At 41.3% G+C, this 25,459-nt stretch overlaps 1 protein-coding gene across 4 annotated transcripts in view; it reads right to left on the bottom strand.

The window, feature by feature from the left end:
* The window catches only part of SATB1 (SATB homeobox 1), a 322,502-nt gene that overhangs the window by 40,345 nt on the left and 256,698 nt on the right, over positions 1 to 25,459 (bottom strand). For all 4 annotated transcript variants that reach the window (XM_063922187.1, XM_063922186.1, XM_063922188.1 and 1 more), the window contains one exon: positions 10,082 to 10,237. In XM_063922187.1, coding sequence (XP_063778257.1) covers positions 10,082 to 10,237 — 156 coding nt within the window. The remainder of the gene's footprint in view (positions 1 to 10,081; positions 10,238 to 25,459) is intronic.

Below are 25,459 nucleotides of genomic sequence, written 5' to 3' on the forward strand. Positions count from 1 at the left end.
TACCTCTTCCTGTATTTCCCAGCGCTTTCTTAAACTTAACATGTCTAAGACCGAGCTGATCATCTTCCCTTCCTCCCGCATAACCTCACCTCCTACAATCTCATTATCTATTGATGGCACTACTATCTCCTCTAGCCCCCAAGTTCGCTGTCTTGGAGTAATCCTTGACTCCTCCCTCTCTTTCAAACTACACATTCAGCACCTCTCACAAACCTGCCGTTTTCATCTAAAACATATTTCCAGGATCAGACCCTTTCTGACCCAGGATGCTACTAAGACTCTTATCCACTCACTGGTCATCTCCAGACTGGACTACTGTAATCTCCTCCTGACTGGCATCCCTGACAAACACCTCTATCCACTCCAATCTATCCTCAATGCTGGTGCCCGGCTCATTTTCCTCACCAAACGCACTACGTCTACCTCTCCTCTCCTACTACACCTTCACTGGCTCCCTTCCCTTTCAGAATCCATTTCAAGCTTCTCACACTCACTTACAAAGCCCTCACTCACTCCTCTCCCACCTACATCTCTGACCTTTTCTCCCTTTACACTCCCACCCGTCATCTTCGCTCTGCTAATGCACGACGACTCTCCTGCCTACGGATTACTTCCTCCCACTCCTACCTCCAAGATTTTTCACGTGCTGCACCACTTCTCTGGAATTCCCTACCTCTCCCCCTCAGACTCTCCACCTCTCTACAAAACTTCAAACGGGCTCTCAAGACCCACTTCTTCACCAAACCCAGCCAAATCTCATCCTAAGCCTCTGTTCCACATTCTCTATGTACCCCATCTGTGTCACCCTTGCCTGTCTACCCCTCCCCTTTAGATTGTAAGCTCTCACGAGCAGGGCCCTCTTCCCTCATGTGCTTATCCTTTGTCTTAAATATTCTTCAACTGTACCACATACAGCAGTCTTCTGCCACCTGATACTTATTCCAGTGTCATCTGCTGTTGTAACTATGTTTATTTATCCTGTACGTATCCTATACTGTCATCAACTGTAAGTTGCTGTTTTCCTGTTTGATTATTTATGTACTCTGTAATTGGGCGCTGCGGAACCCTTGTGGCGCCATATAAATAAAGGATAATAATTAATAATAATAATAATAATAATAATACAGGTTGAGTATCCCATATCCAAATATTCAGAAATACGGAATATTCCGAAATACGGACTTTTTTGAGTGAGAGTGAGATAGTGAAACCTTTGCTTTCTGATGGCTCAATGTACACAAACTTTGTTTAATACACAAAGTTATTAATAATATTGTATTAAATTACCTTCAGGCTGTGCGTATAAGGTGTATATGAAACATAAATGAATTGTGTGAATGTAGACACACTTTGTTTAATGCACAAAGTTATGAAAAATATTGGTTAAAATTACCTTCAGGTTGTGTGTATAAGATGTATATGAAACATAAATGCATTCTGTGCTTAGATTTAGGTCCCATCACCATGATATCTCATTATGGTATGCAATTATTCCAAAATACGGAAAAATCCCATATCCAAAATACCTCTGGTCCCAAGCATTTTGGATAAGGGATACTCAACCTGTAATGGAATAAAGCAGGTCAGATTAAGCAGATTTGGAGCCACAATGACTTTGGCATTTGTCCAATTTAAGTGTACCAACACTATTAAAACTGTAGCATTCTGCAGCCACCTATAAGCCATCTATACGTTAGTTAAAACTTGGAAAGCCTTACCAGACTAAATGTTAATTTTATTGCCTAAACTTTATAAGCCTTTGGAATATATGTTGAGTAGACCTTTGAGGGGAAAACTATTTCCAATACAAAGTCCCCATATTATGGAAAAGATCATATTTCTCCAGAAAACTGCAGAGGTTCACAGACTAATTACATAGGTTCTCTTAGGAATAAGATTTTGTACATAACTCAATTTCCATATTACAAGACACACAATTGTAGTGGGTAAATTATTGGTCAATGTTAAAGTGATTAAAATCAATAGCAGTAGCAAAAGGTTTTGGCCATTTTAAACAAAAATATATTTTGTTATTAGAGATTAGTCAAAAAGATAATTTAAAAAAATCTACTAATAAAGGAACACTAACTCAGCTCTTGATATTCTGGAATGTTCCATAGTCTTCATCATAAGCATAGTCTTCAAGGTCTTTTACAGCATTTTCCAGAATATCCATCATACCCATCACAGCCTTTTTGGCTGGAAGTAAAAATAGCTTGATGTCCCCAGCAATGGATCCAGTTTGAATCTCATGAAAGGTGACAGAACTATCCAAGTGCACTGCCTTTTTCAGGATCCATTGCAGAGGCATGCTGGGGATGGCAAGTATAATTTATCTAATGCACCATGATCTGTATCATCTTTCCTTAGTGTTATCTCATCAACTATTGAAAGGAATTGGCAAATGGAGTTATGGTTTCCATGTTTTTGAAAATGAGGAAATAATAATTTCCATAACAAATCCTAACAATGTCCCTTAATGTAGCTCTATCCAGTTCTGGATTTAATAAAATAGTCTCTGTAGCATTAGCCTCTAATGTGTTCAAAGCCAGCTCATACTGAAACTCTCTGGAGATCCGGCATAGACCTCTAGCCTATCAATATAATCATAGACCTATTGGTGCCATCAAATTTCAGTAAGCGAGTAACATCACCTCTAAGTATTATGATAATAGCAGCAGACAACGCAGGATTCATATTAAGGTAGTGTAAGCAAAATGATCATGGGGAGAAGTATATGGCTATCCTGCAGACTATGATAAAATGTAATGATAGGGACTGGAAAAGTTGAAACAGGGTTTCAGGCTAGTGTCATCCCACTAATAAAAAGTGGTTTAACACTCCACTTAAGACTCTTTCAGTCAATATTATAAGCCGTTTAGCTCTATATGTAATCTGGTGTTGAATAATGGAGAAATAACTTAGTTAACAGGCAGTGGGTATCTCAGATATCTTTTCAGGAAATATATTCTATTCCTCTATCTGTTATCAGATATACATATAATGAAAACTCCATACAGCTTCTGTTTTCATTTCAAAATCTTTGGCTTCCTTCCTCCTGTTCGTTCTTCTCATAAGTGCCCTGTAGAAGTCATCATTTCTTCACAATCTTAGACTCTTTTGTTCATATTCTGGTTTTTTTTTCCCCAGTACATATACCCCCTTGTGCCTCATAATACAAATATGTTACTGTATATTACAGCACTCAGTCTCCTCCTCATCTTCACCCATGATTTTATCCAATTCCTTTCCTTTTTTCTGTTGACAGGAACTAGATTATTGCCTGGTAACTGTACTCTTATTGGCTGGCTACAGCATTATATTACTGCATCCCTGTACACTATACTTGTCTTTATTTAAAGTCCTACTACCTAGACCAGTAACCAATCAGAAATGTAAGTATCCCACCAGCTTTGCTATTAATAGAATTGTTTAGGGTAATTCAGGCACTTAGTTCAATACATGTATGCTTTTTTGTGGCGTCTGTAGATAAATACAAAATAAAAATTTGCAATGAATGTGCAGGAATAGCTAGTAATTAGTGTACATTTTTGAACCAAGTGCAGGAGAGGTATGGGTTCTTACACCAATGATATTCATGTCATTTCATTTGTATAACTAATTAGAAAAATAACCACACAATTATCTTGTATTTTTGAGTGGAACAGAAGATAAATCTGATCACATAACTATGTGTACGGTCATCGAACATCAGGAAAATGTTATAAAATTGCAGATCCAGACCAACCAAATAGCTGGAGCAGCACTGTATTTGTGTGTCTGTTTGTGTGTGTGTGTGTGTGTGTGTGTGTGTGTGTGTGTGTGTGTGTGTGTTTATATATTGTAGTTGTTCAGCATGCATGACTGAACTTTTTTCATTTACGTATCACAATGTGCAAAAATGTGTTTTCCTGTTATTTAATTTCATAACCTTTCCCCATGCCATGGGGATTTTTTTCTGGAAATCTGTTGCGAGGTAAAGCCCCCCCAAGTGGATGATTTTTTTAAAAAAAAGTTTAAAATTTAACACAGCAAATTAATAATTGTTTGTTTACAAAGCTCCATTACCACCTAGGAAAGATTTTCCTAATACTGTCTGTCTCCATAGGGGAAGTAAATTGTGAGTGTTGTGACCAATTGGAAACTGCAATTCAAACAATGTGGTTTGTGAATAATACTGCAGCTCACATTGCCCTTCAGTGCATTTAATGTTAGGAGAACGGCTGCATTCAGCAGCCTGGGTTGCTCCTTCCATTTAAGGTAAATGGGCACCATAGGAAAATATTTCCTATATGTTAATTAATTTAATTTAACAAATTTAGTCAACCAGAGATAAAATACATCTTTGGTTGTTCACTTATTAAATCCCATATTTACTGTTAGTTCTTGCAACCCAATAAATTATTTTTAAAATTTTTATTTGTATTAAATCACACAAACATCCATCTCATTGAATTTATATTAAGTTTATTTATGCTGAACAATGTGGATTTCCATTGGCAGTTCTGGAGAAGTGTATCAGAGTATCTATGTTAAGTGGCTATGCTCCATTACTAGTGCAGATGAAAATGTGCGTGGGGAATAATGAAAAAACCACAACACAAAGCAAAAATCCCACAAAATTAACATGTAATATCACACTTTTAAAGTGTCTTTCACTTTTAATTAAATCACAACCATCAATAGTTAAATATAGTATAAATAATTTACTACTGAAAATCTTTTGTGGTAAAAAAAGGTAAATGTTTATTCCAATGAATTTTTAGAAACTGAGAGTGATCATGGGACACTGGGGGTCTCATTCTGAGTTGTTCGCTCGTTGCCGATTTTCGCTATATTGCGATTAGTCGCTTACTGCGCATGCACAAGGTTTGCAGAGCGCATAGGGTTAGTTATTTTACACAAAAGTTTGGTATTTTACTCACGGCATAACAAGGTTTTTTCATTGTTCTGGTGATCGTACTGTGATTGACAGGAAGTGGGTGTTTCTGGGCAGAAACTTGCCGTTTTCTGGGCGTGTGCGAATAAACGCTGGCGTTTCTGGGAAAAACGCGGGAGTGTCTGAAGAAACGGGGGAGTGTCTGGGCGAACGCTGGGTGTGTTTGTGACGTCAAACCAGGAACGAAACTGACTGAGCTGGTCGCAATGGCTGAGTAAGTCTCGAGCTACTCAGAAACTGCTAAGAAATTTCTATTTGCAATTCTGCTAATCTTTCGTTCGCAATTCTGCTAAGCTAAGATACACTCCCAGATGGCGGCGGCTTAGTGTGTGCAATGCTGCTAAAAGCAGCTAGCGAGCGAACAACTCGGAATGAGGGCCACTATCAGGGTGCAGTATACCATTATGCTTTACTGTACAGATCACAATATTCTGTGATGATGGAATATCTGAGTCTCTATAATCTGCCCAGCAGTTGTATTAAATTCATTCTGATGGCACTGTCTATAATGATCCCAGGAAACATTATATGAAGGTGAAAACAAAACATTTAAGTGTATTATAAACAAAAAATGTTTGTAATATATTACTTTAAACTTAGTTTTATGATGTTGCCCATATATTGTATAAGCATATATTTAACACAGAAAAAGAAAAGTCGTCCTGCACTGCCGTAAACAGTATATAGAAAAGTGTCAAGATGTATGTATAGAAACCAACTATAAAGAATTAATTAAATAGGAAAAATCCTTAATATTAAAAAATAACGCTGTTGGCGGTGCACCCCAGAGGAAAATATGACAGTTTGATCACAAAAAGGGTATTCCAAGGAAAGGGGCTTGGGATAAAGAAGTTTACCTCTTTGTGGGGGCACTCATTTGAAATATTTCATATTTATTGCTTAAAATTTAACTTTTAATAAATAATTTAAAATTGTGTATAATTTCTGGTCACCCTTAAGAAAGAACTGTATAATACAACATATGGTGTGAGAAAGTGTATTCATCAATAATTTAGGGAGAATATATGTCGAATACTAATTCCTCTAATGTCATACTACCTAGGGTGAAAATATCAAAAAGATCAAAACATACCTGGTATATAATTATTGATCGTACGTGGTTGTGTCCCGTGAACCCCTGTAAGGAAAATATTAACCTAAAAGGAGAGAGAGGTAACACATCCCAGAAGACGCTTAGATTGCAGTTCTCCTGGTTTGAACAGTTCCTATCGCAATTATAATATAATTATGCAGTGTCTGTGCTGCGGCTGCAGCGGTCTCCCACGTATCGGGTCTCCGTGTGTCTGTGACCAGTACCCGTTAATTACGTCTAGTGACGAGATAGCTGGTGTGGAAATAATCAAGCAGAGCAGTGTCTGCGCTGCAGCTGCAGCGGGTAGCGTCTCCCACGTATCGGGTCTCCGTGTGGTTATGACAGGTAACCGGTAATTACGTGAAGTGACGAGGTTGCTAGACTGCAAGTAATTAGAAAGAACAATGTCTATGCTGCGGCTGCAACGGGCAGCGTCTCCCTCGTATCGGGTCTCCGTGTGTCTGTAGCAGGTAGCCAGTAATTACGTCTAGTGACAAGATAGCTAGTCTGAACGTACGTTTCACCCTCCTAGGGGCTTGATCACCAAATGCCATGTTGGTATGATCGGCTGATCTTGAAGGTGAATATTTGATATTTCAAAATTGTCAATATCAATTAAAAATTACTCGGATTTCCCTTCCATAGCAATTGATGTATGTGGTGATAGAAAAAATAACAGTTGCTATGACTAAATGCATAATTATATTATAATTGCGATAGGAACTGTTCAAACCAGGAGAACTGCAATCTAAGCGTCTTCTGGGATGTGTTACCTCTCTCTCCTTTTAGGTTAATATTTTCCTTACAGGAGTTCACGGGACACAACCACGTACGATCAATAATTATATACCAGGTATGTTTTGAACTTTTTGATATATTCACCCTAGGTAGTATGACATTAGAGGAATTAGTATTCGACATATATTCTCCCTAAATTATTGATGAATACACTTTCTCACACCATATGTTGTATTATACAGTTCTTTCTTAAGGGTGACCAGAAATTATCTATACACAATTTTAAATGATTTATTAAAAGTTAAATTTTAAGCAATAAATATGAAATATTTCAAATGAGTGCCCCCACAAAGAGGTAAACTTCTTTATCCCAAGCCCCTTTCCTCGGGATACCCTTTTTGTAAGCATATATTTATACAGTGAAATTACCTTTCTTGCTCAGAATGGGGGTGGGGCGGTGGGGGTAGGATTTTACAGGGTGGAAGAAGGGGATTTTAGTCATGTGCAATGCCTAAGGGGGGGATTCATTTGCCAGCAAAGGGTGAAAAATGCTATTGTTGTGGCGGCATATAAACGCTAGCAATGTAACATAGTAACATAGTATCTAAGGTTGAAAAAATACAATTTGTCCATCAAGTTCAACCTATTTGTGGTCTCCTATGCAGGATTATTTTGGTCTAAATTGTGTCTGATGCTGATGTCAGCCGTCGTGTTTTATTCCTCTTTTCATAGTAACTATAGTGCGCGACTACGCACCATAACCCTGGATATCCTTATCCAATAGGAATTTATCTAACCCATTCTTAAAGGTGCTGACTGAGTCCGCCATTACAACTCCCTCAGGCAGGGAATTCCAAACACATATTGTCCTTACTGTGAAAAAACCTTTTCGCCACATTGTGCGGAATCTCCTCTCCTCTAACCTAAGCGAGTATCCACGTGTCCTCTGTGTTGATCTTACCAAAAACAGGTCCCGCGCAAGCTCTGTGTATTGTCCCCTTATATATTTGTAGATGTTGATCATGTCCCCTCTTAGTCTCCTCTTTTCCAGTGTAAACATGCCTAGCCTTGTAAGCCTTTCCTCGTATTCCAGCGTCTCCATGCCCTTAATTAGTTTGGTCGCACGCCTCCCCATCTCGCACCCTTCGCCATCCGAATGCCAGATTCGCACAAAAGTGTTCACTACCCTATGGGACAGCAAACACTTGTGCGAGATTGGGCTTCCATACAGCGCAGCTATTGTTGAGCTGATTCGGCCGGGTCAAATGGATTCGCCGGCAATTGAATTCCCCCTAAATCTCTTAACGCTTGGTAGGTAAAATACACATCATAATTACTTTAAAATGTAATGTGAGGATTGATTATGTATTCAAAATATGGGAAAATGAGTATTACAAGATACAGATTTTGGGTGGAAAAATGGGAACATCTCTGGGAAAACCAGGACACATGGGAACCCTGCACAGAGATTCCAGGAATTTCAAACATTGTTCTCGAAATAGACAATATCAACGTCCATAAAACTGAACATTTTATTCCAAGAATACATTACAAACAAAATGTATGCAAACTGGAACCTGTAACAGCACTCTAAAAAACACTCAAAGCTGTTTAAAAGGTAATTATAAAAATGGCTTAGAAATAAGAACGTAGGTTACACTTAAGACACCACAAACCAGAACTTAACCATTTGTGCATTTTCACAATACAGAAACAGTTTTACTATGTTAAAAATAGAAACAGTCGACACATCACACAACATGATACATATATATAGCAACATCTTATTATAAGACAATTTTCTCTGATAATTCATGCAGTGCAACATATACATCTGGTTCTCATAAACAGACAAAGAAAAGACACATATAACCATTGAAGTCATCAATCCTAATTTCAATATAAACTTTCAAAAGTAATGTATGACTAACAAAATCTAATAAGATGTTACAACATGACTTCTGTTTTTCAGTAGGATTTATCAATTTAAGTATTTACTTAGAATATAGATGTGTATGTAGGAGACCAACTAATAGCAGAACAGCATGGGTCACTACTTTGAGCATTATGATGATAGATGACATGCATACTCATCTTACTTTTGAGGCTCCTGTGAATGCGCGGGGTCCTGCACTTACACATGGAATGCGCAAGCCTCAGCAATCGCAGACAAGCTGCGTGAGGTCCAATCAGTGCAGTTATAAGCTATGTATTTCTGTGCTGCCTCCATACATTTTGTTGGGGATTGCCAGGTACACCCCTCTATAAATGCATTCAAAAGATTGTATCTACACCTTAAAGGGGGATGATGGAATTTAGGAGGTGTGAGATAGATTTTTTTAATAACAGTGCCTATAAATGGGTGAGACAATATAAAATATAATTTCTAATGACAGCATAGCCAACTATACTGTTGCCTCTATTAGTGTTGTGGTAGCATTCTTGTTTAGAAAACATGAGGTTTTATAAAAATGGGTTTTCCATTGTTAAAGACTTCAGTGAGCTCCAAGTGCTAGGGACAGTTACATTTCAAACGTGTTTGCGGGATGCGGTATGTGGGATGCGTGTTTGCGGGAAACACTGGCTGTCGAGATCCCAACGTTCAGGATACCGACGCCAGAATCCCAACGCCATTGCCGGAATCCCAACAGCCAGTAAAATGCCGGCGGACGGAATACTGACCGCAGCCTGGTATTCCCACTCGGGTGGTGGGTCAACACCACAACCAAGTGGTAGTCTAACCAGTGGCGGGCTTCGCCCGAAACTTGACTCGCTGCACTCCCTGCCACAATTCCGGCTGGTGGGATACTGAAAGCCAGTATCCATTCAGCCAGGATCACGTAAGTATTCCTGTGTTTGCACAGGACGTGCGTTTCTATTAAAGTAAATAAAATAATAAATACTAATGTAGCATCAGTGGGTGCCTGGCCTCACAGTGCAACTCAGACTTTCCAAACACATCTGCTTGTCCCATTGCTAGTATATTTTCATGAATATACCAAGTGCTGTGTTGGGTAAAAAATTGCTACCACGGTGTACCATGGTGCCTTCCTTCCCCAAAATTGCCCCCACATCCTGAAATGTTACAGTTCTTACAAGTGTGGGAAATTTTCATCTGTATTTTTGCTAATTTTTTTTATTTTATTATGTTTTGCATAAAAAAACAACCTGGTCAACACCATAAATGAGAGCAAAAGAACTTAGACACAACCATGTATACAATGCACTAAATTGCCCTTTCAAACATTGGAACTTTCTAAGCCTGTACAGAAAGCAGGATAATATTTTTTCTTCAAATGAATATTATGTACCTGGCTTTTGGAAGCTGCAACCTTTGCAAATAGTGCTTGGGATACTTTAGCTCTTTTCATTTCCTGCTGAATCTCGTCATAAATGGAAGCATTAATATTCATGTTGCAGTTCTCCAGGCTTCCGTTTCTTTCAGTTGCAATGGTTGCTGTCTTGACCTGGAAAATACATACGGACAATAGAATGTTCTTTAAAAAAGAGTATATCTAAAAACCACACAATGATATATAATCACAAATTGTTCACTTTGTTTTGCTAAATTTGTGAAAAATGTAAGAGGTATACCGTAATGCTTCATTTACGGTTCAAGTCACATCTGCAGCTTCTCAAATACTTCACATTTTGCTAAAAGGTTAATACAACACAATCTCCATTGTCAGGTAACAACAAGGAATTACTAAGTCATAAAACAAGTTTTGTGGCAACAAGCCAGAATTATTCACAGAGCCGTGCAAAAGTACAAACTGAAAGCTTTTCGCAATTAATGTGAAAGAATTTACCCATCTGTCCTAGCAAAGATCAGCTTATCTTTAACGTGCTGCATAACTGTCATGATTTATGCCTATGATAACAGTATAATGGCCACATCTAGGATTCCTGCTTTATTTTTATTAGTTTTTCAGAACACCTCCTTTCCTTTTATGTTTTTGCATAAAACATTATATGTCTATAACATAACTTGAGATGTGAGAATAGCATAATTTGCCCATCTAGTGACCATGTATAATCATTACCTTTATGCAAATGTTCAGGTAATACAATGGCTGTAAACAGAGAACAAATAAGTGCATTTACTTAAGGTCCATACACATTAGACAACGTCGCTCTATGAGCGACGTCATCTAGTGTTTCCCCTCCAGGGCAGGGCGGTCGGCGGCCGCCCGTACACACTGAGCAATATGACCATTCATATCACTCAGTGATGTCTCACAGCGGCTGGCCGTGCATGTAAATCCTGGACGACAGTCCAGATAGAGCATGCATGCACTGCCGACAGCGACGATCGTTGCCAACCCACAGGGCCACGCATCAATCGTCGCTGGCAGCATACACACTTGCCGAGAAAATGAGCGACATCGCTCAGGAAGGGGGAAAATAAGCGACGTCGCTAATTTCTCGGCAAGTGTGTTTGGGCCTTTACAACGCAATGAAATTACTAAGCAGATTCAATTTGGCACAAAAAGAGGCCGGAACATGTTACGGTGGCTTTGGGAGATACTGCATGTCTATGTTTCCATGTCTAAGAGTCTGATTTCTGAATGCAGGTGCGACCAGAGATCAGCCTACTGCTAACGGCATTTAGAGAACGGCAGATTGCAGCTAACTGAATCTAGACCTGTGACTCTAATGTCAGCAAATTATACGTTTTTGAAAAAAGTACTGTAGACTGGTGAAACAAGAAAATATATGTTGGCCACAACCACAAAATACACAAATTAAGCTAGATTCTTTTTTTTTTTTTTATTTATAGCAAGTTTGCGATCTAACATAGATCTGCATGTCATTCTGCTATCGGTAACTCAGTATTTTCCTTTGTAACATCTTAACATGGGGGGATGTATATTGCTACAATCCAAAGCACAGACTTTCAACTGGAACGCATTTGTTTTTCAGTACTCACGCTCCTTATTGAACAGACCTCTCTCCATGTTTAGCTCCTGTTTAACGCTCAGTACTTTAGGTAACTGGTGCATTGAAAGCTCTATCACATCTGCTTTTTCAGTTTATGTGTATTTGTTACATTCTGTTTTTTTTTTTTTCCAATTATATAGAGCATGCAAAGAAGATGAGATGACCACGATATGTCTTCTTACAGTAAACCAGAACGGGATGTAGTTGGAATCCCGTTGGTCGGAATCCCAGCGGTCAAAATACCAATGTCGGAATCCCGACCACCAGAATGCTGGCAGCGCCGCCACAGCTATTCTCACTCCTGGGTGTTCATGACACACATGGAGTGGGAATACAACCTGTGGTGAGCTAAGCGAGCCACCGAGCCTGCAAGAGGCTTTATTCCGCTCGCCCCCCTGCCGGTAATCTGATGGTCGGGATTCCAGCGTCAGTATTTTAACAGCCGAGATTCCAACCGCTGGGATCCCGTACCAAACCCACCAGAACAACAGAATAAAACAAAAAACAAAAGTAGCCCACATTTTTTTTAGGGGATTGCAAATGTAAATGAAAGTTAACACAACCTCTGCAGTGTACCAATTTAAAACAGACATATTTCTGCACATTTTAATGCACAATTACGTTCTGCCGAATTTAACAGACTGAAAACAAACAAACACTGGATGTGGTATGTGAACAAGCTTGGACACACTTCCAGTTGTCGTCACATTGTGGATAGAAAAGAGACTGCTTCAATATGATTTTTCTTTAGATAATTGTTTCAGGATAAAATCTTGGGCCCAGATTTATGAAACCTTGAAGAGTGATAAATTGCACGGTGATGAAATACCAGCCAATCAGCTCCTAACTGCATGCTGCAGGATGTGATTGAAAAATGACAATTAGGAGCTGATTGGTTGGTACTTTATCACTGTGCAATTTATCACTCTCCAAGTCTTGATAAATCTGGGCCTTAATCTGATCATTTATGATATGGAGGGTATTAAATTGCCATTTGTACTATATAATCATGTTAAGGATACACAAAGAGGCAGATTCAATTAGAATGGAGCAAAGTGAACAGTTATGTTAACTGATTTCTCTTCAGATTTGTCCTCATACATCACTGCTGTAGTCGCACCAAATTGCCCCCTTCGGCGAGCCAGTTCTCACAGAACTGCTAGGATCAGTCATCTTCTTTTTTTGTTGCCAAAAATGCAACATGTGGCTAGGGTGAATCAGGAGACTGTGCTGATTTATTTGATATGCAACACTTGTATCTGTGTGCGACTGAGTCTTTGAATCTGTACACAAAGTGCTACAATGTAGCAGCTGCAGCTTTTTTCCCAATACACATTCCATTGTCCTCTGTATAAAGACTCAGTCACACACAATAAACCTGTATAAGTGTTGCATATCAAATTAAGCAGCACAATCTCCTGGTGCGACCTAGTCCTAATGAGTTGCAACTAAAATGCATATTCAGCAAAAAAAGATGCCCAACATTAGCAGAGTTGCATGGGATCTGGCAGCTCATTCGCGCCAGGCATCTCACATTGCATGGCGTAGCAAGGTTAGATGTATGAGGACACATCTGTACTTTTGTAGACTGCCAGCAGAAAATCTGTGAGACTTCACCCTTACATTTAATAGGCGAGTGTGATTCATTTAAAAACATTATTGGTTTCACTTTACCCTATAGGCTTTTTTGTTTATCACTTGGAATGGCTATTAGACCAATCACAATGATCCAAACAGATACGGGTGAATGCTCTCCTTATCAAAATATTTGTTTTCATAGAAAGATGCTAGGCTGAAGAGCAGCCTGGCTGAACAGGGTTGTCTTAGAAGGGTTGTTTTAAAAGGGTTAAGAAAATATTACAATATAGACTTACACAGGACTTGCATAGTGGCTGTATCTATGCCATATATTGAAGGGCTGTGCTGGACCAATGTGACGATTGCTCTCCTTTCTCTGCAGGTAATCTACACTCATTATTTGGAGTTTGGGACTGCTTACAATATACATGCTGCAGTGATATTTTTATTATATTAGGTAATCTACACTCATCATTTGGAGTTTGGGTCTGCTTAGAATATACATTCTGCAGTGATATTTTTATTATATTAAGTAATCTACACTCATCATTTGGAGTTTGGGGGGTAAATTAACTAAGATGGGAGTTCTATTCAAGATGGGATGTTGCCTATAGCAACCAATCAGATTCCAAGTATTATCTTCTAGAAGGTGCTAGATAAATGAGACGTAGAATCTGATTGGTTGCTATGGGCAACATCCCATCTTAAATAGAACTCCCGTCTTAGTAAATTTACCCCTGGGTCTGCTGAGAATATACATGCTGCAGTGATATTTTTATTATATTAGGTAATCTACACTGTAAATTTTTACATCATAAGCTATATTGTATTCTAGGATGATACTTTATTTAAACTTTGAAATAGTTGGTAAACTCCTATTTCAGTGTTTGTTTTAGTTGAGTTTTATGGCATGCTCTGTAACTGGAGGTGGGGTGTTAGGCCTTGATTGCAATTATCAGACACACATGGATACTTACCATTCATAAGGAAAGATGCTAGGCTGAACAGCAGCCTGGCTGAACAGGGTTGTCTTAGAAGGGTTGTTTTAAAAGGGTTAAGAAAATATTACAATATAGACTTACCCAGAACTTAAGCAGGACGAAAACAGACGGAAACACCCAACGTTGCAACAAAACAACCACCCTTCCTTTCATCCTCAATAAAAATCATCTGTGCATTTTCTTTCCTCTTCATTGCTCGCGTCCACCCCACCATGTGTTTTCCTGTAATGTTTACCTCCACTGATTGCACACCTTTCCATTGTGCCCTACATGCAGGGTACATCATACGACTACATAAGCATCAGTTTTCCAATATATGAACTTGGCCTTGTATGGCTCACCTCCCACAGTGTAACCTTCAAAGTGCGCCCATCATGGCTGCCCCATATGGTACACTTGTGGATGGGATGAAAAATACACGGACCTTGTGGTTTTGTTGGAACCCTACTCTAAACTGTAGGACTCTGAAATCACCCCCATTTTGTGTCATCTCTTCTAGGGGTAGACTATTCCACCCTGAGTAATCCTACGCGGAGCGCCCAAGATGGCTGCTGCACTTGGTACCTATGAGGGTGGAATACACAACCCTTGGAAGTCATTACCCAAAATACCTGCACCAATCCTGCGTTATGCTTTCTGTGGGCTTAAGGTTTTTCTTTTATGTCTGTGTTGCTTGTCTATTGTTGTATTACTCAAATCCTCTGTATCATGTGTATTGTTTTTGATGTCTGTAAAGCGCCTTGAGTCCTGTTGGAGAAAGAGCGCTATATAAATAAAATTATTATTATTATCATTTAAGCGTATGTATATATCTTTCCAACTATAATCCTCATGACCTCTACGAACAGAATGCAACCAATTTTGTATAAAACCAGTTACATTGTGATTTGCATGTGACTGTACATACCTGTTTGTCATTTTGCTCTGTCATACCTGTTTGTCATTTTGCTCTGTCATGCTCAGTTAACATACAGCGGACCAACACCAGTAATTGGGCACCTGAACTTTTAACTCTAACAAGTGAAATCATACACTCTCAGCCTAGATAACTGTGGTTTAATCCCAAACAAACTATGTACCACAAATTGATTTTCGCCATTGCTCTTCATGGAATATTCATAAAGGCCATTGCATCATTCAGTCTCCCAGCAACTCACCCCTCTGTACATGTTGCCCCCTCAATTATTCACTCCCCTCTTAACACTCATGCACTTTTCACTTCCCTAAACTCATTGACAATAACATCTACAACCTCTCACCATAAAAAACTTTCACAAACCTCTGACACTCACATTTATCTCTCTCTTCTGCTTCTGATAGCTGGTGACATTTCACCAAATCCAGGACCCAACCACTTGCATCACTCACATTCACCTGATTCACAGCAACATAGAAATCCAGCTAACCTCATAAACACCACATGTCTTCCATCACCCTCCAGATCACTAAAATGTGCATGCTCTGTTTGTAACAAATTAACATCCATCCATGACCTCTTCATATCTAACTACTTCAATCTGCTGGCTATAACAGAAACCTGGCTCACACAATCAGACACAGCCTCCCCTGCAGCACTGTCACATGGCGGTCTCCACTTTACACACACCTCCAGGCCTGGGAACCATAAAGGAGGAGGAGTTGGACTATTACTTTCCAAATCTTTTGCATACACTGTTCTACACAGGTTCCATCACTCACATTTACATCATTTGAAGTACATTCCATCAGGGTTTACTCTCCTTTGTCTCTGTGTGTTGCAGCTATCTATTGCCCACCTGGGCATCCCAAACTATTTCTGGAAGATTTTTCTGCCTGGCTCCCTCTCTTCCTATCCTCTGACATCTCCACCATCATCATGGGTGATTTTAATATTGCTATTGATTGTCCAAAATCTGCTTTTCACGCCTCCAAACTACTCTCTCTAACCTTCTCTCTCGGCCTCTCCCAATGGACTGACTCCTCTACTCATCGAGAGGGCCACTGCCTTGATCTAGTATACACCAGACTATGCTCCGTTTCTGAACTCACTAACATTCCTTTCCCTCTCTCAGATCACAGCCTTATCACTGGCATGCTCTCCTCCATTAATTCAAATTCTGTGTTGCTGAAGTCCTCCAATCCTCCTCAAACCCGCCGAAATATTAACACAATTAATCTTTAAGAACTGTCCACCTCTCCTGAGATGGCTGTATCACACCTGAAAAAGACTCTAGAACTAGCCCTTGATGAAGTGGCTCCAGCTACCCATCACACTCCACGTAGGCCTAGCTGTCAACCATGGCACTCTAAATTAACAAGACAACTACAAAAACTCACAAGTAAACTTGAACGTCAGTGGCGTAAATCTTGTATTTCAAGTGACTTCCTCACATACCACTCTTATAGAAATTCCCTGGACACTGCCAAACAAACATACAGTATTTCCAAACTCTTAACTCTGCTCAAGCCTCTAACCCCAAACGACTCTTTAATACATTTAAATCACTTCTGAATCTTCCCTCACCCACCCCACCAGCCACTATCAAGGCACAAGATCTTGCTTCCTACTTGAAGGAGAAGATTGATAAGATCCTAGATGAAATGGTATGCTCTTCGGCAGCCAGTGACCTGCTCAGTTCTTTACCTGAACCCTCTGGCACTCTCTCTTCATTTGATCCCACAAATGAGTATGAAGTATCATCACTCTTCTCACCCTGCTTCTCTACTACCTCTCCTCTTGATTCTTTACCCTCACAAATACGTAAAGCTCTGTCTCTGGTGCTCATCCCTACCTTAACTAACATCTGTAATCTCTCTCTCTCTCTCTCTCTCTCTCTCACTATTGGTATTTTTCCTTCACTCTTCAAGCAAGCAGTGATTACTCCCATTGTGAAAAAACTAAATTCTGACCCTAACTCTCTCTCAAACTCCCGCCCTATCTCTCAGCTCCGTTGTCTCTACTTGAGAGACTTGCCTATTTATTTATTTATTTATTAACAGTTTCTTATATAGCGCAGCATATTCCGTTGCACTTTACAATTAGAACAACAGTAATAGAACAAAACTGGGTAAAAACAGACAGACATAGAGGTAGGAAGGCCCTGCTTGCAAGCTTACAATCTATAGGGAAATAGGCATAGATACACAAGGATAGATGCTACCTATTGCATAATGGTCCACCAGATTGCTAGGTTCTTAATGGGTTGTATGATGATACCCCACAAAGTTATCCAAGTGTCAGGAGGGTGTGAGACTAAAGAAAGACAAGATATGTGATGTTATGAATACTCTACAGAGGATGTAATTAGATAGGGAAGCACTGAAGGGTATGTGGGTGGGTCTGGAATTTGATAGGCTTGTCTGAAGAGGTGAGTTTTCAGGGAACATTTAAAGGTTTGGAGACTAGAGGCGAGTCTTACTGTGCGTGGGAGGGCATTCCACAGAGTGGGTGTAGCCCGGATAAAGTCCTGTAATTTTGAGTGTGAACAAGTAATGCGTGTGGATGAGAGACGTAGATCTTGTGCAGAGCGGAGAGGTCGGGTAGGGAGATATTTTGAGATGAGTGATGAGATGTATGTTGGTGCAGTTTGGTTAATAGCCTTGTATGTGAGTAAAAGTATTTTATATTTAATACGGTAGAATACCGGTAACCAATGGAGGGACTGACAGAGCGGATCTGCAGACGATGAACGTCTGGCAAGGAAGATTAGCCTCGCAGCTGCATTCAAAATGGATTGTAGTGGTGAGAGCCTATGTTTGGGAAGACCGGTCAGGAGACTATTACAATAATCAATGCGGGAGATAATGAGAGCATGGATTACAGTTTTTGCTGTGTCTTGTGTAAGATAAGGGCGTATTTTGGATATGTTTCTTAGATGTATGTAACATGATCTTGAGACAGATTGAATGTGGGTAACAAAGGACAGTTCAGAGTCAAGAATGACACCTAGGCAGCGAGCTTGTGGGGTAGGGGTGATTGCAGAGTTCTCAACAGTGATAGAGATATCAGGTTGGAAACTACTATTGGCCGGTGGAAATATAATTAATTCTGTTTTGGAAATATTAAGTTTGAGGTGGCGAGATGTCATCCAAGATGAAATGGCAGAAAGGCATTCAGTGACACGGCCCAATACAGATGGTGACAAATCAGGGGAGGATAGGTAGATTTGAGTATCATCCGCATACAGATGGTACTGAAATCCGAAAGAGTTGATTAGTTTGCCAAGAGATGTGGTATAGATAGAGAAAAGCAGAGGACCTAGGACTGAGCCTTGCGGTACTCCAACTGAGAGTGGTAGCGAAGGAGAGGTGGAATCAGAGAAAACGAACACTGAAGGAGCGATTAGATAGGTAGGATGAGAACCAAGAAAGGGCTGTGTCTTGAATACCTAGGGATTGTAGTGTTTGTATGAGAAGAGAGTGGTCAACAGTGTCAAAAGCAGCAGAGAGATCAAGGAGAATAAGTAGAGAGTAATGTCCTTTAGATTTAGCAGTGACCAAATAATTCACTACCTTAGTCAGTGCTGTCTCTGTGGAGTGTTGGGCACGAAATCCTGACTGAAGTGGGTCCAGTAGGCTGTGTGAGTTAAGAAAGTGTGTGAGGCGAGTGTAGGCAAGTCTCTCCAGTAGCTTGGAGGGGCATGGGAGCTGAGAGATGGGACGGTAGTTAGAGAGAGAGTTCGGGTCAGAGTTTTGTTTTTTCAGAATGGGAGTAATCACTGCATGCTTGTATAGAGAAGGAAAGATACCAGTAGACAGGGAGAGATTACAGATTTTCGTTAAGGTTGGGATGAGCACAGTAGACAGAGCTTTACTAATTTGTGAGGGTATAGAGTCAAGGGGAGAGGTATTAGAGTAGGCAGATGAAAAGAGTGCAGATACTTCATCTTCATTTGTAGGATCAAAGGAAGAGAAGGTGTTAGAGGGTTCAGGCAGGGAATTGAGCAGGTCACTTGCTGTGGAAGAGCATACCATTTCATTTCGGATCTTGTCAATCTTGTCCTTGAAATAGGAAGCAAGATCTTGCGCACTGACAGTGGCTGGTGGGTTAGGTGAGGGAGGGACAAGAAGTGATTTAAATGTATTAAAAAGTCGCTTGGGGTTAGAGGCTTGAGCAGAGATGAGAGATTGAAAATATGTTTGTTTGGCAGTGTCCAGAGCATTACGATAAGAGTGGTAGGTGGTCTTATATGTGAGAAAATCACTTGAACTACGAGATTTACGCCACTGGCGTTCAACTTTTCGTGAGAGTTTTTGTAAGTGTCTAGTGTATTTAGAGTGCCACGGTTGACATCGAAGTCTACGTGGAGTGTGATGGGTAGCTGGAGCCACTTCATCAAGTGCTGTTACTAGAGTTTGGTTAAGGTGTGACACAGCAGTCTCTGGAGAGGTGAATGTAGAAATTGGTGAAAGCAGTGGTTGCAGAGAGGTAGATAGTTGTTGAAAATTAATAGCGTTAATATTTCTGCGGGTAAGAGGTGTCCTTGTAGACTTTAGGGACATGGAGTTTGAAGTAATGGAGGAGAGCATGCATGTGATAAGGTTGTGATCTGAGAGAGGGAAAGGAGTGTTAGTGAGTTCAGAAACAGAGCATAGTCTGGTGAATACAAGATCAAGGCAGTGGCCCTCCTGATGAGTAGGGGAGTCAGTCCATTGGGAGAGGCCAAGAGAGGAGGTTAGAGAGAGTAGTTTAGAGGCATGGGGAGATTGTGGACTGTCAATAGAGAGATTGAAATCACCCATAATGATGGTGGAGATGTCAGAGGATAGAAAGTGAGGGAGCCAAGCAGAAAAATCTTCCAGAAACTTTTTGGGTTGCCCAGGTGAGCGATAGATAGCTGCAACACGCAGAGAGAAAGGGGTGAAAATCCTAATAGAGTGTACTTCAAAGGATGTAAATGTGAGTGAGGGCACAGGTGGTAAAACGATGTGCGTGTAAGATTTGGACAGTAATATTTCAACACCACCTCCTTTGATTTTACCAGGCCTGGGGGTGTGTGTGAAGTGGAGGCCACCATGTGACAGTGCTGCAGGGGAGGCAGTGTCTGATTGTGTGAGCCAGGTTTCTATTATAGCCAGCATATTGAATATTTTTGCTATGAAAAGGTCATGAATAGCTGTTAATTTGTTGCAAACAGAGCGTGCATTTCATAAAGCACATTTTAGTGACTTGGAGGTAGATGGGAGACAAGTGATGTTGATAAGGTTTGTTGACTTTATATTCCGTTGTGAATCAGCTGAATGTGAGCGTGGTATGTGGATGGGACCTGGATTTGGGGATATGTCACCAGCTAGTAGAAGCAGAAGAAGAGAGAGATAGGTATAGTTGGGGGAGGTGTGTGATAGTTTCTTATGGTGACAGGTAGAGGATGTGACAGTTAGTGTACATAGATAGGTTAAAAGCTCATGAGTGTTAATAAGAGGGGAGTGGATTAATGAGGCTGCAATGTGTACAGAGCGATACATAACAGGAATAGTGACGGACGATGTCATTTTATAGAGGATACCATGAAGTGCTATAAGGAAAAACAGTTTGTGGAGCATGGTGTTTATAAAGAGAAAAGTATAGCTAGGAAAATGCTTATGGAATTTGTTAGTTAAATGGTAGATTTACCTGCTTTCCAATGTTTTTCAATGTTTGTTCAACTGTTGGTTTAACTGTTCTTTTTAAAATTTCCTAACTTTTTAATTTCCAAACTTCATAAATTTCTAAACTTCTGACAACTGCCCCGCAGACAACTGACCCAAAACTGAATGCTAACATATACTAGTTCTAATTTACAAAGGCTTCAGCTGAAGCTAATTGGACATCTAATCAAAGGGCTTATATTACCCTGTGTTAAGTAAACACCAGTCCATGTATGCTAATAAACTCCACTCCACTGACCAACATCTATACAAGAGATAATATCAGCTATAAGCAAGTACTAATATTCTACAAATACAATTACATACACTTGCCTACACTCGACTCACACACTTTCTTACCTCACACAATTTTTTGGGACCCACTTCAGTCAGGCTTCCGTTCCCAACACTCGACGGAGACAGCACTGACTAAAGTGGTTAATGATTTGGTCACTACGAAGTCTAAAGGCCAATACTCACTACGTATTCTTCCAGATCTATCTGCTGCCTTTGAGACTGTTGACCACTCTCTTCTCATAAAAAACACTACAATCCCTAGGTTTTAAAGACACAGCCCTTTCTTGGTTCCTATCCTACTTATCTAATCGCTCCTTCAGTGTTCGCTTCTTTGAATCTACCTCCTCTTTGTTACCTATAACAGAAACTTGGCTCACACAATCAGACACAGCCTCCCCTGCAGCACTGTCACATGGTGGTCTCCACTTTACACACACCTCCAGGCCTGGGAACCATAAAGGAGGAGGAGTTGGACTATTACTTTACAAATCTTTCGCATACACTGTTCTACACAGGTTCCATCACTCACATTTACATCATTTGAAGTACATTCCATCAGGGTTTACTCTCCTTTGTCTCTGTGTGTTGCAGCTATCTATTGCCCACCTGGGCATCCCAAACTATTTCTGGAAGATTTTTCTGCCTGGCTCCCTCTCTTCCTATCCTCTGACATCTCCACCATCATCATGGGTGATTTTAATATTGCTATTGATTGTCCAAAATCTGCTTTTCACGCCTCCAAACTACTCTCTCTAACCTTCTCTCTTGGCCTCTCCCAATGGACTGACTCCTCTACTCATCGAGATGGCCACTGCCTTGATCTAGTATACACCAGACTATGCTCCGTTTCTGAACTCACTAACATTCCTTTCCCTCTCTCAGATCACAACCTTATCACCTGCATGCTCTCCTCCATTAATTCAAACTCTGTGTTGCTGAAGTCTTCCAATCCTCCTCAAACCCGCCGAAATATTAACACAATTAATCTTCAAGAACTTTCCACCTCTCCTGAGATGGCTGTATCACACCTGAAAGAGACTCTAGAACTAGCCCTTGATGAAGTGGCTCCAGCTACCCATCACACTCCACGTAAGCCTAGCTGTCAACCATGGCACTCTAAATTAACAAGACAACTACAAAAACTCACAAGTAAACTTGAACGTCAGTGGCGTAAATCTTGTATTTCAAGTGACTTCCTCACATACCACTCTTATAGAAATTCCCTGGACACTGCCAAACAAACATACAGTATTTCCAAACTCTTAACTCTGCTCAAGCCTCTAACCCCAAACGACTCTTTAATACATTTAAATAACTTCTGATTCTTCCCTCACCCACCCCACCAGCCACTATCAAGGCACAAGATCTTGCTTCCTACTTGAAGGAGAAGATTGATAAAAATAAGAATTTACTTACCGATAATTCTATTTCTCATAGTCCGTAGTGGATGCTGGGGACTCCGTAAGGACCATGGGGAATAGCGGCTCCGCAGGAGACTGGGCACATCTAAAGAAAGCTTTAGGACTATCTGGTGTGCACTGGCTCCTCCCCCCATGACCCTCCTCCAAGCCTCAGTTAGGATACTGTGCCCGGACGAGCGTACACAATAAGGAAGGAATTTGAATCCCGGGTAAGACTCATACCAGCCACACCAATCACACCGTATAACCTGTGATCTGAACCCAGTTAACAGCATGATAACAGAGGAGCCTCTGAAAGATGGCTCACAACAATTATAACCCGATTTTTGTAACAATAACTATGTACAAGTATTGCAGACAATCCGCACTTGGGATGGGCGCCCAGCATCCACTACGGACTATGAGAAATAGAATTATCGGTAAGTAAATTCTTATTTTCTCTAACGTCCTAAGTGGATGCTGGGGACTCCGTAAGGACCATGGGGATTATACCAAAGCTCCCAAACGGGCGGGAGAGTGCGGATGACTCTGCAGCATAAAATGAGAGAACTCCAGGTCCTCCTCAGCCAGGATATCAATTTTGTAGAATTTTACAAACGTATTTGCTCCTGACCAAGTAGCTGCTCGGCAAAGTTGTAAAGCCGAGACCCCTCGGGCAGCCGCCCAAGATGAGCCCACCTTCCTTGTGGAGTGGGCATTTACAGATTTTTGGCTGTGGCAGGCCTGCCACAGAATGTGCAAGCTGAATTGTACTACAAATCCAACGAGCAATAGTCTGCTTAGAAGCAGGAGCACCCAGCTTGTTGGGTGCACACAGGATAAACAGCGAGTCAGATTTCCTGACTCCAGCTGTCCTGGAAACATATATTTTCAGGGCACTGACAACGTCTAGCAACTTGGAGGCCTCCAAGTCCCTAGTAGCCGCAGGCACCACCAATAGGTTGGTTCAGGTGAGACGCTGAAACCACCTTGGGGAGAAACTGAGGACGAGTCCTCAATTCCGCCCTGTCCGAATGGAAAATCAGATAAGGGCTTTTTCAGGATAAAGCCGCCAATTCTGACACGCGCCTGGCCCAGGCCATAGGCCAACAGCATGACCACTTTCCATGTGAGATATTTTAACTCCACAGATTTAAGTGGTTCAAACCAATGTGACTTTTGGAGCCCAAAACTACATTGAGATCCCAAAGTGCCACTGGAGGCACAAAAGGAGGCTGTATATGCAGTACCCCTTTTACAAACGTCTGAACTTCAGGGACTGAAGCTAGTTCTTTTTGGAAGAAAATTGACAGGGCCGAAATTTGAACCTTAATGGACCCCAATTTCAGGCCCATAGACACTCCTGTTTGCAGGAAATGTAGGAATCGACCCAGTTGAATTTCCTCCGTCGGGCCTTACTGGCCTCGCACCACGCAACATATTTTCGCCAATTGCGGTGATAATGTTTTTGCGGTTACATCCTTCCTGGCTTTGATCAGGATAGGGATGACTTCATCCGGAATGCCTTTTTTCCTTCAGGATCCGGCGTTCAACCGCCATGCCGTCAAACGCAGCCGCGGTAAGTCTTGGAACAGACAGGGTCCTTGCTGGAGCAGGTCCCTTCTTAGAGGTAGAGGCCACGGATCCTCCGTGAGCATCTCTTGAAGTTCCGGTAACCAAGTCCTTCTTGGCCAATCCGGAACCACGAATATAGTGCTTACTCCTCTCCATCTTATCAATCTCAGTACCTTGGGTATGAGAGGCAGAGGAGGGAACACATACCCTGACTGGTACACCCACGGTGTTACCAGAGCGTCTACAGCTTATTGCCTGAGGGTCCCTGGACCTGGCGCAATACCTGTCGAGTTTTTAATCATGTGGAAGACTTCTGGGTGAAGTCCCCACTCTCCCGGGTGGAGGTCGTGCTGAGGAAGTCTGCTTCCCAGTTGTCCACTCCCGGAATGAATACTGCTGACAGTGCTATCACATGATTTTCCGCCCAGCGAAGAATCCTTGCAGCTTCTGCCATTGCCCTCCTGCTTCTTGTGCCACCCTGTCTGTTTACGTGGGTGACTGCCGTGATGTTGTCCGACTGGATCAACACCGGCTGACCTTGAAGCAGAGGTCTTGCTAAGCTTAGAGCATTGTAAATGTCCCTTAGCTTCAGGATATTTATGTGAAGTGATGTCTCCAGGCTTGACCATAAGCCCTGGATATTCCTTCCCTGTGTGACTGCTCCCCAGCCTCGCAGGCTGGCATCCGTGGTCACCAGGACCCAGTCCTGAATGCCTAATCTGCGGCCCTCTAGAAGATGAGCACTCTGCAACCACCACAGGAGGGACACCCTTGTCCTTGGTGACAGGGTTATCCGCTGATGCATCTGAAGATGCGATCCGGACCATTTGTCCCGCAGGTCCCACTGGAAAGTTCTTGCGTGGAATCTGCCGAATGGGATTGCTTCGTAGGAAGCCACCATTTTACCCAGAACCCTTGTGCATTGATGCACTGAGACTTGGCTCGGTTTTAGGAGGTTCCTGACTAGCTCGGATAACTCCCTGGCTTTCTCCTCCGGGAGAAACACCTTTTTCTGGACTGTGTCCAGGATCATCCCTAGGAACAGAAGACACGTCGTCGGAACCAGGTGCGATTTTGGAATATTGAGAATCCAATCGTGCTGCCGCAACACTACCTGAGATAGTGCTACACCGACCTCCAACTGTTCCCTGGATCTTACCCTTATCAGGGAATTGTCCAAGGAAGGGATAACTAAAATTCACTTCCTTCGAAGGAATATCATCATTTCGGCCATTACCTTGGTAAAGACCCGGGGTGCCGTGTACCATCCATACGGCAGCGTCTGAACTGA

The sequence above is a fragment of the Pseudophryne corroboree genome, chromosome 5 (genome assembly GCF_028390025.1).
Source record: "Pseudophryne corroboree isolate aPseCor3 chromosome 5, aPseCor3.hap2, whole genome shotgun sequence".
Taxonomy (NCBI): domain Eukaryota; kingdom Metazoa; phylum Chordata; class Amphibia; order Anura; family Myobatrachidae; genus Pseudophryne; species Pseudophryne corroboree.